General features: G+C 34.8%; 1 protein-coding gene across 2 annotated transcripts in view; it reads left to right on the plus strand.

The window, feature by feature from the left end:
• Positions 1 to 3,104: 3,104 nt before the first annotated feature.
• Positions 3,105 to 21,792, plus strand: part of msk (importin-7 msk) — a 31,055-nt gene continuing 12,367 nt past the window's right edge. The window contains exons 1-14 of one of the 2 annotated variants that reach the window (XR_013261656.1): positions 3,105 to 3,305; positions 11,716 to 12,270; positions 12,353 to 12,537; positions 12,613 to 12,786; positions 13,135 to 13,280; positions 13,354 to 14,157; positions 14,297 to 14,520; positions 14,935 to 15,111; positions 15,185 to 15,321; positions 16,264 to 16,484; positions 16,562 to 16,641; positions 16,988 to 17,099; positions 17,181 to 17,397; positions 17,786 to 17,814. Coding sequence is in view for 1 of the 2 variants with exons in the window: in XM_077446208.1 (XP_077302334.1) it covers positions 3,222 to 3,305; positions 11,716 to 12,270; positions 12,353 to 12,537; positions 12,613 to 12,786; positions 13,135 to 13,280; positions 13,354 to 14,157; positions 14,297 to 14,520; positions 14,935 to 15,111; positions 15,185 to 15,321; positions 16,264 to 16,484; positions 16,562 to 16,641; positions 16,988 to 17,099; positions 17,181 to 17,313 (3,032 nt within the window). In the remaining variant the exon portion in view is untranslated. Of the gene's footprint in view, positions 3,306 to 11,715; positions 12,271 to 12,352; positions 12,538 to 12,612; positions 12,787 to 13,134; positions 13,281 to 13,353; positions 14,158 to 14,296; positions 14,521 to 14,934; positions 15,112 to 15,184; positions 15,322 to 16,263; positions 16,485 to 16,561; positions 16,642 to 16,987; positions 17,100 to 17,180; positions 17,398 to 17,785; positions 17,815 to 21,792 lie in introns of those variants that run through there. The other variant, XM_077446208.1, reaches the window with a different exon arrangement.

Here is a 21,792-nt window from a genome sequence, read left to right on the forward strand (position 1 = left end):
GGCAATGGAAGCTTGACCGCCGCCCTTTAGTCATACAAGGACCGGCGTTTACTATTGTCAACCTTTTTTTTTGGCCTCCTGCTTTCTCGGATAATGGAGAGGTCTACTGTTATTTTATGGTGGCAACTCGACCGACGATCTCTAGTCATCAGTTTATTCGTCTCTGTTTTGATCAACTTTCATCCATATCATCTCACACATTTTCCTAACTTGGTCTACCCATTTTCATTGCGGTCTTCATTTTACCCTTTTAAATTTTCTCATGTATCATACTAGCACTTCTTTTGTCCATTTTTCGTTCATTATTATTTCAATCTCTTCACTCTATCCACTCTATCCACTATATCCACTACCCTTGTCAGACGAGAGGGGGGGGAAGAGGCAGGGTAAAATTCCAGGGCCCAGTTTCGGAAATCATACCTGTTATTTATTTTTAATACACATATATCAGTGTCTTCACAGGTTACCTCAATATAAAACCATACTGTCTTATTCAATTATTTAAAAAAAATAGCAACCAACATATAGGTATTTTTCTAATAGTTTTTAGATCTTTTTTTAAGTTAGGGCCCGGAATATCTCTCACCGGCCCTGGTCATACTTCTTACTCACGTATTCCTCGTTATGCCAAACATGTAGCGTTCTATACTTCTTTGAGTGAATTGCACTTTATATAGCAGCTTGGCGTTTGTAGGAATCTCGTCATAGTCATCGTCATCGAAACATTCGAGAATATTCCGCAACAACAAACCACATTCCTTGCGGAACTCACATTCATCAAAGCAGTTACTGCGACGCAGAATACATTCCCGAAAACCAGACGTCGCACACCTGCAACCATTATATTAAACTCAAGCGGAACGCCCCTACCAGTCGAGTGGAACCAAAACGGTCGAAACACGCCGCCACCATTAAACTACATCGAGCGGAACGGCGCCAATCATTCCAGAAAATTCTACGCCTCGACAAAAGTGCATTCCTCGTTTACGCATCAACAACCACATGCGCTTACGCATCAACAACCACTTCCATCAATCATTCCAGAAAATTCTACGCCTCGACAAAAGCAAATTCCTCTCTTACGCATCAAAAAACCACCACCATCGATCATGTGATTCCAGAAACACTATAAAAGGAGGTACAACCCAAACAACGCCAGTCGCACCACAACATCACCGCGAATCGGATCCCAGATAATTCGCTAGATCGATAGGCATGGAGTAAACTCCATGGAACTATCTATAAAATATTACCCACTACTACAACGCCAGTCGACCCACAGCAGCAAGCGTCGACACACAGCAGCAGACCAGTCAACATACAGCTCCTGACCAGCCACCACTACACTACGCGGACTTGGAAGATCAACCAGCCGGACGAGCCAGCAACACACTGCCGTATCCAGAGGCCTTCCGAACATAGCCGAACAACGAGCCAGCAACACACTGCCGCATCCAGAGACCTTCTGAACATAGCTGAATGCCGAGCCAGCGACACTCTACCATATCCAGAGACCGCTGAACGACATACTTTTGCCCACAAATACCATACCTTTGTACAACCATAGGCAAACAATAAAACTTTATAAAACTAGCACAACAGTGTTTCGTTAGGCCGGGATACGGTCAACACACATGTACCCCGCCTACACGTTCAATGTCCAAATTTTTCTGATTTCATCCACCCATCTTCTCTGTTGTCTTTCTTGCACCCTTTTACATTCTATCAGGTACCATTCGAACACTTCTTTCGTTCATCTACCGTCCGTTCTTCTTACTACGGTACACACCCATTGACTTTTCAATTTATTTACTCTTATCAACACATCAACCACCTTTCTCATACTTCTAACCCACGTATTCCGTTTTCTATCATTTAAGTTAACAATTACAATAATTTGTTTTCCTTCTTCCGTTTGTCCAATATGTGGTTGCTATTTAGGAACTGGTTATGGAAAAATTCGTAAATATCGGGTGTAGATATCGGTAGTGTGCATGGGCGCCTGCAGAAAATTTTCTGTGGGGGGGGGGCAAAATATTTTTAGCAATGTTAAATTTTTGGTGTGATGTGTAACATGCATTTCCAGCAGCTGTATCAAAATGGATTTTTAAAATATCTCAATTCGATACGCATAAAGTTGTTCGACATTTCTTTTGGTGCTATCTTTCCCACGAATTGCCAAATCATTTGTTCCGCAAAATAAGATTGTTGAGATAATAGGATACAGTTTCTTTCTGTTTTCTTCAATAGTTCGTTTTACAGAATTATCTATCTGACAAATAATATTCTTATTTGGATCTATAATGGTTAACGCGAAGTGTTCAGCATCTTGTTGAGACCCACGATGCCATGCTGAGCTGGTTTGGTTTCTGGCACATTCATTAAAATCTTTGTACTTTGTACAAGGAGTAGTAATAAAGGCACCTTGAATTCCTCTTTGAACTGCTTACGGAAATAAAACACAGAAAATGCAAAAAATCACCTTTTAACCTAGGTGATATGATAACTATAAAGCCCGGACCCAGAAGGTGCCGCGTATTGTTCAAATGTTGTAAATGCATTGTTAAAGGTTTGCCGAACCTTTTTTACAAAGGATTTACAACAATGGAACAATGAGCGGCCCCTTGGCTATCCTACCTCTAATGATAACCATGGAGTATACTGGGTTAGCCAAGATTCCCCGAAACAACGTTTTCCACTTCCTGACATGTCGTTCTGTCTCTCCACACTTTCTTTATGCTAACACGAAGTGATTTAAAATAAAAGTAACATTATTTGACTATTTTCAATCAATCCAGGGGGGGGCATATGCCCCACTCTTGCCCCCCCCCCCTGCGAGCGCCCATGGTAGTGTGGACGTAGCCATTAAAGATCCTCTTCCAAACACACACACACACGTATTTCTATAGGCCGGGATACGGTCAAAATATCTTCCCTGCCTACACATTGATTTTTAATGAAAATATTTTGGCTTTCTACCCACCCGTTTAGATTCCTGTTAAAAATAAAATGAAAAAACAGCGCCGTGCAGAGCGTGCATATGGTGAAAAGTGTGCGGGCAGTGCAGAGCGTGCCGTTCGGCAACAACAGTTCACTCTATCGGCAACGCGTTGGCTCAATTCGCACGCGGCTGTCGGCGAGGACGGTCGCGCTTTTGCTACCGTTTGTCCAGCAACACCATCTCCCTGGACCCGACAGCTTCTCCTCCCTCCACCACCATCATGGAGGTGTCCACCGTTGTCAACCTGTTACGTGACACGACCAGCTCGACGCAATGGGAGCGCGCCGAGAGCAATCTCAAACAGGTAGGTGCACACGTGCCCTTCCTACCCCTACACATCCATCATTCGCCCACCCCCCTCGACGTTCTCTTATCGACGCGCTGTAAAATAACGGGCCGTTTACATCGAATGACAGCGCCGTACCATGTCCGCATCTTGTCGCGTTTCCGAGCTGTCATCGGAAGTGCAGCGTCAGGTTGGCTCCCTCGTGCCAAGTGACAGATGGATCGACGGTCGTAACGCAACCGGTCACGACCTCGTCGGTTCATTTCGATCATTTCTTCTGTTTTCACCACTGACTTAACATACCAATTTCATCGAACCGTATATAATCCCATTCAATATAAATCGATAATAAAAAAAATATTCCAATCTTTTACCATTTTTTTTTTTTTTTTTGACAGATTTTTAATGAAAATTTATCCATATACATAATCTAGTGGTGCTATTCGGCTGCGCTCGGTAAATAGAAATGAAATGCAAACCATGAAAAAATCTTCATTTGTTTTGTTTATTAAATTAATATTTGAATCGAAAAATAATAATATTATTTAACGACCGACCAATCACGAACGACTTTGACCAATCCGGCCAATCGGAAACGATTTATAGACGCATTTTCCTTTTTTATACATAAGATACTAGTAAAACCACCCAGCTTCGCTCAGTATTTATAATAATATAAACCGTTTAAACATGGCTAATCTAATTGTCAACATTTTATTACGTTTATTAGGATAGTTTTATTTTATTTAAATATTTGGTTTTCAATTGAATTGAACGTCACAGATTATACGAACCAAACAAACGTACACACATGCAAAGTCTTTTTCCAAACTGCACATTAGACGAGTGGTTTTACCCGGCTTCGCTCAGTATTTGTAATATGAACCGCTTAAACGTGGCTTTTTATTAAATTTATTTGAATATTCATTTGTTTGTTCATTAAATTTAACGTCACGGATTCTACGAACCAAACATACAAATTCTCTTTCGAAATTATGTATGTATTAGATTTTCAATATAAAGATATCAATATTCCGAGTTGAAATTTATAATCTACTGCTGCTTTCATCAAAATTCGCCGACCGAAATAATTACACAATTTTTCCATACGTTAATTTCCAAAGTGGAAATTTGACTATTTAAATTTTATCGATTAAAATGCATTTTAATTTATGAAATGCAATCGAAATACACGCTTATTTATTCAGTTGACAACAGTTTAAAAATTTGACTAATTTGATCAGAATGCATTTGATAAAAAAATAAAATATTATACAATCGGAAGAAAAATATTTTTTCTGGTTGACAACATTTTAAATATTTTATTTTTCAATTTGCGTGATTAAATTTAATCGCCCAAAATATATTTCGATTTATTTTCAATGCAATGCAACAGTTTAAATATTATTTTTATTTTTCAAAGGAAACTGAGTATTTAAATTTTTATCGATCAAAATGCATTTTGGATTAATAAAATGCAATCGAAAAAATGTGCTCATTTATCCGGTTTATTTTCAACATAGACTAAAGTAATTAAATTTTTTCCAAAAATTATTTATCCAGTCAACGACAGCTGTAATATAATTTTTATCTTACAAAGTAAATATTAGAGTAATTAAATTGTATCGATCAAAATACATTTTGATTTATAAAATGCAATCGAAAAAAAACTTGTTCATCTGGTCGAAAATATTATACAATTTTTCGTTTTTTAAATATTAAAAATCAATTAGACCAAGGCTATTATAACTTAATTTCATTATTCACATTATTTATACAACAATGCGAATATTATTTTGACAGAAAAATATATTATTCTTGTCCAAAATATACATACATACATAGATGTTGTGTGGAAAAATCAATATTCGCAAATATCGTCACTCGAGATAATCACTGTCCAGATTCATTAAAAAAATCAGATAAATTGGTGCAAATTGAATAGACTAATCTATAATTAGGAGTCAGACCTAAAAATCAAAGACCCGCATACAAAATTTCCCGATTGAAAAATTGCTTATTGCTATTAAACCATATTCAAAAACGTTGTGACTTTAAAAAAAAAATTACGTAGTGTTTATGAAACAGTATTCCGTTAACGTAAACATAAGTATACGATATTCGGTCACTATTTATGAAACAGTATTCCATATGCATATATATATATACAGTGCTGGTCACTGAAATCGCAACCCCTTACAAAAACACGAAGAAACCATTATACGCGTTTATTTAGATTTAAAGTCACGCCCAAATGATTTAAAATGATGGTAAATATCATTTTAGTTATTTGTGGGTTAATATGTATGTTAGAAAAATGTAATAAAAACGAACTAGGACAAATTAAGCGTGAAGGATATTTTACGACCAATGTCTTCTTCACGCATTATTGCTGTAGAAAATAAAGCCCAACACTTTTGAACATTTTTTTAATTGAATAACAACGTATAGACACATAAGAATAAGATAATAAAATATTTAATATTTAGTTGCTCCCCCTTTTGTTTTAATGACTGCGACAATTCCCCAAAGCATGGAATTTACGAATTCCTCGAGGATTTGTAATGGAAATTTCTCAAATCATATTTTTTGGATAGTATTTTGTAATGATTGAAGGTTTGGAATGATGTTTTTGCTGATTTTTCGTTTAATTCTACTCCATAGGTTCTTAATGGGGTTCAAATCGGGGCTTTTTCCAGGCCAAGTTAATGTTGGTACTCTGAGTTGTCGTAAATAAGTCTTCTCCTTTGAAAAACCTATTCAAATATCACATCTTTTTGTATTTATTATTATTGTGCACATTCAAATGCATAAAATAAAGAAAAAAAATTAGCGATTTTGCACTATGGGAAGGTGCATAATCGTCTTGAAATATGACGTCATGACACCTAGAAAAGTGTTTTTCTATTGATAGTATGAGATGATCTTTTAAAATATTTTTGTAAATTTCAACATTCACGAACCCTTTCATAAATGTAATTCTTCCAACTCCATAATAAAAAAACATCCCCAGATGATTACACTCTGAGGGTGCTTTGCTGTATTCCGGGTGCAATTTTTCTTGTAGCGTTCTCAACATTTACGCCGGAAATTCTGCAACCCACCCGAGCCAACCATGTTGAATTTGGATTCATTCGAGAATATGACTCTTCGCCAATCCATTTCAATCCAAATTTTGTGTGTTTTGGCCCATTCCAAGCGTGCACGCATCATTTTCTTCATGAGGAGCGGTTTATTCGTCGGTCTCTTTGCGAAAAGTCCACTATCTCTAAAGTGTCAACGTATAGTTTCCACACTAATGTCGATTGAAAACCTTTCAGGAGCATCTCGTCTAATTTCTGTAGCAGTTTTGAACCTAGAACCTAGATCTTCCCTCCTAGATGCCTGTCGTTTCGATCCAGTTCCCTTTTTTCGATGTAACGTTCCAAATTCCCGTTCTTTCTTCAAAATTCTGAAGACAGTGGATTTGGAACATCCTACTCTAGCGGAAATTTCTCCAAATGATAAAAGGAAATTTCACCACAACTCACCATATTCGATATAATTAGCTGCACTTCGTGTGTTTTTCTGTTCTGCGGCATGTTTCTTCAAATTATATTGTTTCCACTCCGAAATCACACACGAAAATGAGCTCAAATCGAAGAAAGGTTGTGTATTTAAATAACTAAGTAGTAGAAAATCCTAATATATAACGACTATAGGTTTTCTTACCCGAAAATCGTAAAATTTAAGGGGTTTGCGATTTCAGTGACCGGCACTGTATATAATATATGTATACGATATTCGTTTAGTTTTAGTGTCGCAAAATTTCGCGTGACCTTTTCGCATTCGAGAATAGTCTTTAATATCAATTCGATAATTGAAATGAAAACAAAGCATCCACTTGTCCAACTCGGGATGGTCGGATTATTGATTAGTTTATAATTTGACTGGGCATGTGAAATGAGGCACACAACAACATATGTTGTTAATATACAACTACCATGGTAATATACCCATGTACATGTGCATTGTGTGTACACAAGTACCATATCAATTATTTGTACGGACACATTTAATACAAAGAAAGCTAGCTAGCTATCATTATACATATGTATGTAGATATTATCATAATAAATCTGCTATTGGATATTTATTATACATACGTACAATTTTCCTCGATACAGTATGTGGAACTGACAAAAAGTCAAGGTCCTGACATCTTTATTGGGTCACTTCATATCAACCGCTCTCGTGCTGTCCATGTTCCGACAAATTGGACTCTTGTTTGTGTTGAAATCATTTGCGTCGCCCCACACAGGTCTCTAGTGCTATTTTTATTTTATTTTATTTTATTTATAAACAAATCAACAGACAACGGGATGTACATAGATATGTATAAAAAAAACAAATAGTAAATAAATAATATATGTAACATCCGAGTCCAATAATAGATTTTTACAAAAATGAAAAAGATAAATATAAGGAAAACAAATTAAAAAGTAAATAATAAAGGCATGACAAAATATGTAGAACATTGCATAATTAAACTATAGTATTAAAATATTTGGAAAAGGTTATAAAATAGAATATAAGAAGAAATTGAAATATACAAATATAAAACAAATGAAAAAGGTAAATACAAAATATACAAATGAAAAGGAAAAGAATGAAAGCTATAATATGATTAAATAGCACATTACATAACTAAACTAAAGTATAAAAATATTGGAAATATTGCACCAATCAATCGGTGACATGCCGCTTGCACTTTTGCTATCGCGATGTTTGTATTATAAATATGTACATATTTAGTAGGTCAACTTCTCGGAATACCCCTCCGCTGTATCTCATCAACGGTTTCTGGTGTACGGCACTTTTTCAATTCCCGGAAAACACTGCGTGGAGCTCGACATCAGTATTTATTTTTTTATTTTATTTTTAAAAAAATCAACAGACAACGGGATGTACATAGATATGTATAAAAAAAACAAATAGTAAATATATAATATAAGTAACATCCGAGTCCAATTGCAGATTTTTACAAAAAATATAAAAAAAAATTAAAAAGATAAATATAAGGAAAACAAATGAAAAAGAAAAGAATAAAGGCTATAACATGACAAAATATGTAGAACATTGCATAATTAAACTATAGTATTAAAATATTGGAAAAAGGTTATAAAATAGACTATAAGAAGAAATTGAAATTTACAAATATAAAACAAATGAAAAAGGTAAATACAAAATAAACAAATGAAAAGGAAAACAATGAAAGCTATAATATGATTAAATAGCACATTACATAACTAAACTAAAGTATAAAAATATTGGAAATATTGCACCAATCAATCTGTGACATGTCGCTTGCACTTTTGCTATCGCGATGTTTGTATTATAAATATGTACATATTTAGTAGGTCAACTTCTAGGAATACCCCTCCGCTGTATCTCATCTACGGTTTCTGGTGTACGGCACTTTTTCAATTCCCGGAAAACACTGCACGGAGCTCGACATCAGTATTTATTTTTTTATTTTATTTATAAAAAAATCAACAGACAACGGGATGTACATAGATATGTATAAAAAAAACAAATAGTAAATATATGATATAAGTGACATCCGAGTCCAATTACAGATTTTTACAAAAAATATAAAAAAAAATTAAAAAGATAAATATAAGGAAAACAAATGAAAAAGAAAAGAATAAAGGCTATAACATGACAAAATATGTAGAACATTGCATAATTAAACTATAGTATTAAAATATTGGAAAAAGGTTATCAAATAGACTATAAGAAGAAATCGAAATTTACAAATATAAAACAAATGAAAAAGGTAAATACAAAATAAACAAATGAAAAGGAAAAGAATGAAAGCTATAATATGATTAAATAGCACATTACATAACTAAACTAAAGTATAAAAATATTGGAAAAATAGAATAGGAGAAGAAATGAATCAATCGGTCAAGATTCTCTTGATGTTAGACCTGAATTGATGTAGGGAAATACCAAATAGATCAACCTCATTCAACTCTCCGTTAAACATACGATAAACGCGCTGCAGATAAGAATATTTTTGGGAATTAGTATTGAAAGGATCAAGTGAAAAGAGTGCAACGCGTCTAGAGTACCGAACTGGGATTCTGAAATTAACCTTATTCAGTAAATCAGAACAATCTCTTTTTTTTATTAAAAGAAAAGGAAACAATATCTATTAATTGGGAAAAATGCAATAATAAAAATTTATTTATTTGAAATAGCTTCTTAATAATTAGTCTGTAATGTTAAAATGAGAATCTGAAGATTTTTGAATCTGAGAATTTTGCACAAATATTTCTTAAATTTGTTTATTTGAAATGCATAGCTTCTTGGGAATATTAAAAATGTTATGGTTTTGTAATGAGAATCTGTAAGCCTAGATTTTACACAAATATTTCTAAAATTAATTTGATATATTGCTAAGAAAAGAATACAGTATTAAAATGAGAATTCGAAAGCCTAGATTTTGCTCAAATACTCCTGATTATCTATTCATTTGAAATGGCTTCATAAGAATACTTCATTAAAATGATCCGAAAGCAAAATATTTGTAGCAATGTAAAAAACTCTTTCATTTCGAAGTGGGTTTTATAGATAAAAGGAACGAAAGATCTTGTCCAAATTTGTAAATTTGTATTTTTTTTTTTAAATCGAGGCTATTTATTTATTTTATTTACGATATTTTGTAGTTTTAAAATTCTTCGATGACTCCTTGTTAAATTCTTCATTCGTCGCCAAATACACAATTGTCTTATCTTCATCAGAATCTCAGAAAGAGTTTCTTCCATCGTGGAATCGTCAATACAAGAGTAGCACACTCGCTTCATAATACATAGTTTCATCATATGATATATTCATTCGCGTTTATTTTTAAACCATTTAAATTACGTTTTGATTGAAATATTTTTCCCGGGATTCGAAATTAGAAGACACGGGACATAAATTACGTCAATTTCCGATAAATTAACCCTAATCACATTTCTATTGTTTAAAACTAAATCTGGTACTGAATCAATTCCAAGCCGTTAATATAATTATTGTCATTTCTTATGAACTTCTCCTTATTTTAAAAATAGAACCGTATATGGAATGTGACACTCAATGTTGGCGAATGATCAGATTGTTGCCATTTTTCAAGCACAGAATTGAACCGAGAATCTGTTTTGTAAATGCGATGCATTGAGTTTTATTTTTTCGCGTACGAAATACACTTCCATCGATAGCTGTAAAACATTCATCGGCCACGTCGAGTGTAAAACGGTGTTTTATTTTAGCGTTCGTATACCCTCGCTAATCTGAATGCAGCTTAGCATATTCAAATATTTATATCGGGCTTTGTGTTTGCAGTGCAACTGGATTATTTCACACATATGTACTTTCTAGAGTAGGTTGCAATGAATCGATGGCTTTTTTCCGCAACGAAATGTAATTGGCCATCGCGAGTCGTACAGAATACGAGACAAATGAACCACACTTTCGTATCATTGTAATGCCGATTACAATGATATCGTATGTACAATGAGCAATGACTAAGTAAGTTCGTATTTAGTTGAAATCTCATCCTTATACCAACTTGAAGCGATAATGATTATTATTACGACGTGATGACATGCAGTGCAGTGTATCTGAATGCTTGCTACTCAATTTTTATTATCTGCTTAAGTGTCGACACATTTCACTTATGAACATTCCGTATCACGTATATATTTTATGTGACTAAACAATGTCTGCGTGAAGAAAAAATTCTTCAATCTTGCCAGTGATGACATGTTGATGCGAAACTTGGGCATTGAACGCCATTATACTAAGTACATAACACAATGAGAGATTAAAAAAAACGGAATACATTGGGTTACCGACTCCGACTTTATTAACCCTTTGAGTGCTGGCGTATTTTCTGTTGAAAGAAAAGCGCCAAGCTGAAAATTTCGCCAACATTTCCAACTAGAAATATTTAGAAATCCAATAGAAAGCAGGTATAAAAATTGTAGCTAATCCAACCAAACCCTAGATAACTACCGCCGAGGATTTCGAGATTTGTAAAGGCGTGTTTAGACTCTCTAATATATCTTGCAACAATATAAAATAAACAAAAGAAGTGTATTAATGAATGTATTCTTCCAAAACTAGTTCCATCTTCTTCATTGTTGTTAAAATGTAATGCTCACAATCTGAATGCCAAGCCACAATCTAGAATACTCAGCAGTTAGGGATTTCCATTGAGCAATTCTGCTATGGTTATAAATTCAGAAATTCCTATGTAAACCAGTCCTTTACCTTTGTCCCAAATTAATTTTTCTATTTGATTTCTACAGTAAATTTGGATGTAAAATCTTGTACAAATGCAAATTTATGTATTATATAATACAATAGTCCCTTTCAATTCTGTTTTTATGAATTTCAGATGAACTCAACGCCCGGCTTTCCGCCACTTTTGCTCCAAATCATCGTGACGACCGAGTTCGAGCTTGCGATACGACAAGCGGCGGCCATATATCTGAAGAATCTGATCATTCGCTATTGGAACGACAGCGAAGACCGCCTCCGCTTCCAAAAGCCTGAAACTCCCGTGTTCATCATACACGAGCAGGACCGCGTGCTCATCCGCAACAGCATCATCGAGGCGACTTTCCAAGCGCCGAATCTGACCTCGTACCACTTGGCGACATGCATAAACTTCATCGTCCGAAACGATTTCCCCGATCGTTGGCCGCAGATCGTCGACAAGATCAGCATGTATTTACAGAGTCCAAATTCGTCCAACTGGCTGGGCGCCCTCCTCGCTCTGTATCAGCTGGTGAAGATTTACGAATACTCGGCTAGAGCGCCGCTATTGGAAGCCATGAAAATATTACTCCCGCTGATGTATAGATTGATGATCAATATATTGTACGACATGTCAGACGAGTCGATCATAATGCAGAAACAAATATTAAAAATATATTTCACTCTTGTGCAAGTGAGTATTGAATCTTCTATACGATACACCAGTAAATAATTGTGTAGGTATGATTTATATTTCATTTTTTTTTTAATTATAGTTTGCGTTGCCGCTCGATTTAATCGTCAAGGAGATGTTTTCGCAATGGATGGAAGTGTTGCGCGTAGAGGCTGATAAACCAGCACCTGAATATCCTCCCCTTATGGACGACGAGGAGAAATGTAGTATGCCTTTGTGGAAATTGAAGAAATGGACCATTCGCATCTTGCACAGGCTCTTCCAAAAGTGAGACTCGTTTGGAATAAAAATAAAATATTAGCCCTGTAAAAATTATCACTCATATTGTGTTTGGTTTTGTAGATTTGGAAGTCCCGGCCACGTCAATTGTTCTTATAGCGAGTTCGCTGATTGGTACTTGGCGACGTTCTCCGGCGGTATATTAGAAGTGATGTTGAGAATCTTAGATCAATACCGGAACAAAGTGTTCGTCAGTCCGAACGTTCTGCATCACACGATCAACTACGTCACACGAGGGTTTGTATAATATGTGTATGAAGCATTAAATTGCGTTAAAATGCAATAAAAACGGGCCGTACATGCTGCAAGTAATTAAAAATGAAACTGATCAAATTATCCACTTGCATAAAATGACTGACACAATATTAAAGGTGTGTTTGGTTCAAGTAAATTTTCCAATACTTGAATTTCATCCTCAACCTGCTTATTATTAACATCACTTGCGTCATGGACGGCTTCAACTGATGATTTGTTGCCAATTTGCAACTGACAAGCTCTAGCAGCAACTGTTTTGCGACAAATTCTGTTTATATAGACCGAAATTTATATTGAATTGACTTTGTTAAATGTGTGCGTTATTTTTAGGATCAGTTTTAGCCACTCGTGGAAGTTCTTGAAGCCACACATGTTCGCTATAATCCGCGATATAGTCTTTCCCATTATGTGTCACAATGACTCCACCGAAGAAATGTTCGTCAACGATCCAAAAACTTATCTGAGATCCAGAACCGGTACGTCTTATATTATTTTCATAATAACTTACAAACGTACTATACATTGTTAATTTATCTTGTTTATTCACAGATATCATTGACGAGTGTTTAACACCGTTGCCGGCAACGACCGGCCTCCTCATACAATGTTGCAAAAAGCGAAAAAATATGCTTCTGCAGACGATGCAATTCTGCCACTTTGTCATATCGAATGAGGGCAATAATTACACCGTTCAACAAAAAGACGGCGCGTTGCACATGGTCGGCTCGCTAGCGAGAGTGTTGCTCAAACGAAACATTTACAAGGATCGCATCGAAGAGATGCTGATGCAGTACGTGCTCCCCGAGGTGCAGAGCAGCCACGACCACATGAGGGCGAGAGCTCTGTGGGTACTGCACGAGTTCGCCGGCGCCAAGATCAAAAACGAACAGCTGCTCGCTCAGATGATAAACCTGATGGTCGAGTCGTTGCTCAACGACACGTCGCTGCCGGTCAAGTTCGAAGCCGCCGTCGGCATACAGGCGTTCCTCATCGAGGAACCGATAGTCGAGAAGTACGTCGTGTCTAAGATCAACCCCATTACACTGGAGATTTTGAATCTGCTGCGTATCAGCGAGAACGAAATGCTCACGTCCGTGGTGCAGAAATTGCTGTGCTCGTTCACCCGGCAGCTGATGCCCGTTGCCAGGGAGATCACGAACCATCTGGCGTCCACCTTCATACAGGTGTTCGGCGAGTGTCAGATGTCCGACGAGAAGGCGATAACTTCGATGGCTCTGCTCAACACAATCGACACGGTTATGACTCTGATGATGGAAAACGACAAGATCACTCGAAGTTTACAACCCGAAGTTTTATCTGTCGTCGTACATATATTCCATTACGGATTAATAGGTGAGTTTGTTAACACAATCAGATCCTACTACTAATCTCCGTCGAGACATTTTCATTTTTCTAGATATAATACGGTGGATGCGAAGTAATTCAATTCATGTATGATGGAATTATATATTTATGAAAATTTATTTTTCAGATTTTTATGAAGAGGCTTTCTCTCTAATTTACAACTTGACTTCCAAGTCCATCTCTCCCGAGCTGTGGCAAGTCTTCGGCAAGATATACGAAATATTCCAAAACAAAGGGCAGGAATATTTTACAGAAATGATGCCAGCCCTTCACAACTACATAACAGTAGATACCGAAGCGTTTTTATCAAACGAAAACCACGTCCTTGCCATTTTCAATATGTGTACTGCGGTAAGGCATTCCGATCGAGAAATGATCTCATTTTTATAATATTATTAATATTTATCATACACTTGTAAGCGTTGCGAGTTCATACACTTAGATTTAACACACACATATATTCGCCTTTTGCGTATATGTCTATTTATTTATATATATAAATTTAATCTATGCGTCGTATAACTGAGGTATTGTAAAGCGATTGTATTTTCTTTATAGCGATTTTTCAGTTCCATACATATATATTGATGTCACTAGTTTTATATTGCTGTTGTTATACATCCCTACGTTCATTTCGCATTGCATTTTCTGTCGTTGAGTTCGATTTAAATTTGACCGATGGCCTTTCGACTTTTCTTTTATACATTCTAGGTTGCACTTATAGGAAAAAAATCGTCTTCACAATAATGTACGCTTTGTTCGCAGATATTGAATGGAAATTTCGAAGAGGACCCGGAATGTCACGCTGCCAAATTATTAGAGATTATTATATTGCAATGCAGGGGTCGCATCACTCAAGCCATACCGTGCTTCGTATCCCTGGCTCTGTCCAGGCTGACGAGGGATGTCAAAACTTCAGAACTGCGGGTTATGTGCCTTCAGGTACGATCGAGCTCTCAACGTGGTTGTTTTGTCTGATGGAACCTGTCCACATGAGTGATTTTTCGTTTTGTAGGTGGTGATTGCCGCTCTCTTCTACGATCCCAATTTATTGTTGGAAATTTTGAGATGCTTACGCTTGGAAGTGCCGTCGGGATCGTTAGCGACGCATTTCATCCAACAGTGGATTACGGACTCCGATTGTTTCTTAGGGTATGTTGGTGGATATTTTCAAACCTTTGGCTGTCTATCTGTAATACACTGCTTGCAATTTAGAACTTTTAGAAGTCACTGGGTCGGAATCGTCGATGATTTTTGATGTATTATTTGGTTTATAATTTTTTTTATTTAAACGAACGCTTATAAAAATAAACCAAAAGATGACTGGGTATTAAAACATCAAACGTTATCCGAATGATAAAAATTTTGACTCATTAACGTAGGAAAACATGAACCAAGATCAAATCAATGTTATGACTCTTGTTTATTTAGAGTAAAACTGTGGTTCGGTATTTAAACAAACCATCGTCATACATATACGTTGTTGCGAACAGAATTTAAACCTATTAAGCTCGATTTATAAGACAAAAATTAGTTATCTAATTAATATCTCAGAATCCTTGCAAGACTTTTCAACGAGTTCATTTTTGTTTATATCGGCGACTTTTTTATATCAAAAAAAGTTATTAAAATGGAAACCGCTTTTAAAAGAGTATAATATTATTAAGAAAACCCTCTGAAATGTTCATTATACTTATGCCTTGAAAAAAGTAGTGTTTTTTACTTACCAGAGCAGAGATTAAATCAATCTTTACTAAGTTTGACCCACTGAATTCAAATATGACAATAATTTTAAGTAGAATAATAAATAAAAAACATCTGACATGATTCATACTCACTTTTGGCAAACTAGATTTTGAATTAAAGTCTGCAAAGCCAAGATTTCTCATTTTTTTAAACGCTAAGCTAACAAAAATCCTTGTCATATTTGAATTCGGTGGATCGAATTTAATAAGGATTGATTAGTTTCCGCTTCGGTCATTTTTTTTAATTGCTCAGTGTAATCAGTGGCCTTCAGAAGAGTATCCAAAGGGTTGATCCTTTGTTAGCTCCGTTCGATGTGAACTTTAAACAATTGATAATTTCTAATTGCAGCATACACGACCGAAAATTGTCGATAATAGGATTTTGCGTACTGTTGGGCTTGGAACCGCAGAACCGAGACCAAATACTAGGCGATAGTGTGCCGCAAATAATGCCGGCGTGCATGCTATTATTCGACGGACTGAAGAAGACGAGAACGTCTAGAGACGCTCTGGAAGAGGAGATCGAAAGTGAAGACGAGAATGAAATTAACAAATCAGACGACTATGAGGGTATCTACCGTTCCAACCAGATATCTCCATCTTTATCGTTTGTCAAATTTTACTTATCGACTTTTTCTTCGTTGCAGTGCTATCTTCAGACGCAGATGAAATTGAGAACTCCACGAATACTGTCAGCGCCAACTACACTGATGCCGATAGCGACTATGTACGTAAACAAAAACGATTTATCAGATATCTTCATATGAAATTGTATGGTTATTATCCTCCGCTATATCCTGGGGCGTAGGGCTTCAACTCATTGGGGTGTCTCGTCGTGTTGTTTCTGGGAAAGCACTTGTTTAAGCTATTAAATGGGATAGTACACAATCCTCAGGTTCTTAATGAATTTAAGTTTCATGCACCTGAGGAATCGTGATTTGTTTTCACCTCCTGTGGCTCGCACAAATATTTTGGCAATGTCTCCAATATCTAGAGCGATATACATATCTGCTCAACCGGGCTGCTGGAATATAGAACGTATACTTAAATTAATTTGTTTTTTATCATTACAGAACGATGATTACAGCGGCACTGATGTTACACCTTTCGAATCGTACGCAACACCATTAGACAAAGCCGACTGTCCCATTGATGAATACGTAATCTTCTTAGATACAATGAACAGTATGTGTCCGATGTTAACAAGACTATTGATCTATCGTTGCGGCGTTGATGTTTTTATACTGTATTTTATTTTTATTCTAGAATTGAGAACTACCGAGAAACAATTCTACTCGAATCTAGTTGACGGCCTGTCTCCCGAATACAAGAAGATCATGCTCGATGTGCTGAAAACGGCCGAAATTAAACGAACCCAAAATGCGGGTCACTACTGCTCGTACGCAAATTTTGTATAGTTTACCGGTGGATTGATGATTATGCTATTATATTAAATCAGTTTTAAAAGGGTCAAGGCGAGGCTGTCGGCAACGGCGACTGTCCATATTCAGATCGAAAATATATATATATATATAGTAAATCCTACTCAAACTGCCAGCTGATCGATGACGCGCTTGTATGTGTAATTTTGAATGTGTGACATACAACACTGCGTGGTTGTATTTTCGACGGGTACAAGTTTGAAATTAAATCAGCGATCAGTTTATGAGACTTTGAGTCGGATTTACGATGTGTTTTCCAAATCGAAATCCCTAATGGTGGGCATTTGTTTTAAATATTTTGTTTTTGCACACTCGAATCTGAGCGATGTTTGACTTACACCGTGTGTCAAACGTTTGTACTATTTACCATGTTATGAAGTTATCCCTGGGAAGGTTGTTGTTATCTCCAAGTGGTATCCAGTTGTATAGGTCTAAAAAATTACTATTAATCGATGTTTAAAAAAAAATTATTATTGTCATAATGTTAAGTTATCTACAATTTTTCATTATCGTTTGTAAGATTATGTGAATGTGTGACCCCCTTAATATTATTAATAGTAAATTTCTAATGCGTGCCCGCGTGCGTGTGAATGTCCGTTAACATGCTCCGTCTTTTTTATTTATCACCTTGGAATCGTATATCGTAGAAAGAGACGCGACATAGTGTGGGCTTTGCGCATGTCACTTTCCGTCTGTCGTAATCACCTTGGAATCGTATATCGTGGAAAGAGACGCATGTCACTTCGTTCACATGATCGGCCGGCATAGTAAAAAGAATAAATTAAATTATTAATTCCATATTATAATACTCGTACACAGAGGACATATTATTTATTTTCAAACTTTAAAATTGTCTCTGGTAAACAGATTAGGCTTGCATGAAGTCGTATGATAAAATCATCAGTAGTTTTATTCCTAACAAATGGGCATATTATTTTGTTTATAATTAGTCACCTAGTCAACGGTGTTTACGTTCGAATTTAGTTGAACAAGGATTTCTCGTTTACAATCTATATTATATATATGTATATATATATATATATATATATATATATATATATATATATATATATATATATATATATAAATATCAATGTTTAACTGTCTGTCTGTCACGTATGCGTTCCTATTACATTGAACCGATTGCGATGAAACTTACGCATGAATTATTGTGCGTATGCCCACGATGGTTTCTGTAAAAAAAAAAAACGAACGGGAAAACAGGAATGAGTGGCATTGCAACGCAACAATTTCAAACGTGTTCGCCACCTGCGTTTTTCCCACAAATTATCATGACTGTAATTTAATTCGATTATTAAGTATTAATTCGAAACACATCGAGAAACGGGAACAGGAACTGCATGCTTTATTATCATCAGCTAGTAGTATATAAATAGAATAGGATATGAATAAGGTTTAAAGAGATTAAATTTTGAACATTGCCCGACTGATCCTTGAAATTGGGTTTATGCCGACTGTGTTCGGTTACTGTAAATAGGAAGGTGGAAGACTGGAGAACCTTGGCTGGTGTCAGATGCTCCACACACAAGATTTTGCATCGTATATAATTAATGAATTTGATGTTGACTGTTTGTTTTACTATATAATATACATACATAGTTGCCGGGAGCATTAACGAGGTTAGGACTTCATTCGTTTGTAACGCATCATCGAGGCAAATCCCTCGTTAGTTTAATAAACTAAATGTTCTAATATCACTTCTTATGAATCATTGACTTCATTCATTGACCCTTTTAAAATCAAACCGCATGCATCCAATTGCTGTATATTTATTTCATTGCGTTTATTTTCTTGTTGCAGGATGTGACATCTATGAATGTAATAGTGTCGAAAGAGATTATTTGTTTGATTTTTAGTTTATTTTTTTGATCACAATGTACTTTGATCATCATACACACGTACCACACCAGTATGGAAACAATGTGTGTTTTTTTTTTATTATTATTTTTGTTTATAGGTTATTTATATCTATGAATTTTACTTGAATATATATATATATATATATATATATTATTATATATAATATATGCAAGTGGTACCATTTCTAATGTACAGCACGCACTCTGAATACTATCATAAAAAGTGATGGTAAAAATGATTATTATTATACAATAAATGTTTTAATTTTAAGTCCATTTTGGCCGATGCACGATTTTATCTCTATTATGGTATCGCATTAAGGCTATTATAAAGTTTTGAACGCATGTTGGGAACAGACCCATTTTACGGTCGTTGTCCACAAATTTGAAATACGGGCTCGCTTATAGTTAATCTTTTTTTGTAAAAGCTCCCTGTTTTTGAAGATGCAAGCTCACGATTATCTTAACCGATTCGTTATTTTGAATGGGTTTATATTATTAATTATTAATGAACTTTTATTTAAATATTGTGTATATATATATATATACATATATATATAATACATAACTCGTACTGTACTTAAACCAGGGCTATATTTATATGTATAATATTAAAATTGTCTCCGATTAGATGAAAAAAAACCAATTCTTTTGGAGTCTATTGCCCTGACTTAGTAGTACAAGATATAATATATTTATTGCTGCAAGTATTTTTTTTTTTATTATTATAATTTTTGATGTAACTCTGAGATTTATTTTATTTTTGCCCAAGCAGCTTTAGAATTATATACAACCAAGTACACTGATTATTATAAACTTTATGTATTTTCTATGGTTTTTTTAATTTTTTTACCCGAAAAGGGTTCGTTTTTTTGATATATAAACAGGCAACGGCAGTTTGCATTTACAGTTTTGTAATCTGTAATGCAATAACAACCTCCTAATGTATTTTATGTTAATGGTTCAATCTTCAATTTCAGTTAGGTTCGGTAGTTTCACACTGTGCAGACATTTAAACGCGGTTTGTTCTTAAAAGGAAAAAAACAAGACTCGGCAAAAGCTTTCGAGTGTCTGTAAGGTGTGGAAATTGACCGAATCGGTATATAAGTATTTTTCAAATACAAAATAATAAATTTGTTATTAAAAATCAATCCGCGTTTTATTTGCTGTGAGCGTGTGAAAGGTGACGAAATCAAAATAAAATGCGTAGAAATATTAATTATTTATTTATAATTTACTTTGTACCTATTGCAAATAAGAGACACTGACGTATCCCACAAACAATTTTGAAACATTGGACAATATTAATTAATCAGTTCAAATGAACAGATTTACAATCAGACCACGAGAGAACAAATTATTATGCAATGTGATATCGTAAATTTATTATAATACACAAACACACGATTATCCGAACATTGAACGTACATATATATTATATATATACAAAAAAGTAGTAGCATTTGACAAGTACAAATATTTCCATGCTACGTGAAAGACCATACATATATACAAAACAAAAAAAGTAACTGCATTTGACAGTACAATATGGATGCTACGTGTGAAAGACCGTACGCACATATACAAAAAAGTAACATTTGACGTAAACTGTAAATAAAGGAAAAAAGCAAAAGCAGAAAACATGGTAAAATAAAATAATAAAAAAAAAGTAACAAAAGGAAAATAATACATCATTCAGAGAGAAAAAAAAATAAAAAACAAAAGTGTAAAAATCAAAAATAAAATCCATAAATCCCATTCTTTGTTTACACTGAACAAAATTAAAATAGTATATAAAAATGTACTAAGGAGAAAGAAAAAATAAAATAAAATAAAACAAAATATGAATAAAAAATAAAATCACAGCGAGGCCCAAATGGAAGAGAGTAGATTAAGATTCCACTCATACATCACATTCAAATTAAGAAAGTAATGATGAGCGCAGGTTACCAGATAAATATGTTAAAATAATATCCGATATTCTACGCTCCCCAAGGTGGAAAATATCACATTCAGGGACAGCAGCAACGATTTCATTGAGAAGTCGAATAGCTCTTGGAATAGGAGCCATTCGAAAAAGAACTGTGCGAGCATATTATGCCCAGAAGAATTCGGGCAGCTATAAAAAATAAATGTGGAGTAACAAATTATTAACGTAAATAATTATATATTTCTTTATGTTTATAAATAGAATAGCTTATTTACAACATATAAAAAAAATTTACAGGTTGAAAATCGCTTCAAAACAAGTGAAACACGACCAAAATGCAGCCAACACGTTTTTCCCCATTTTTATACATTTCACAAATAGTTTCAATATTTCAATAAACACGTGGTAAAAATTCATAGTTTGTCCTGTTTTAATATCTTTACCATCGTTTAATAAACTTTTGTACTGAGAATATCGCTACATATATGAGTAAAATCTCGAAATCAGCTTTTTTTGTCGCTCACTGTATACATACATATATAACAAAACATCAAAGTGCGTATGTGTATCAGCAAAATAATCTATGTATAATAACTATATTTAGCAACATACACTATTTGGGTTAC

This window comes from Arctopsyche grandis, chromosome 2 (genome assembly GCF_051622035.1).
Source record: "Arctopsyche grandis isolate Sample6627 chromosome 2, ASM5162203v2, whole genome shotgun sequence".
Lineage (NCBI taxonomy): Eukaryota > Metazoa > Arthropoda > Insecta > Trichoptera > Hydropsychidae > Arctopsyche > Arctopsyche grandis.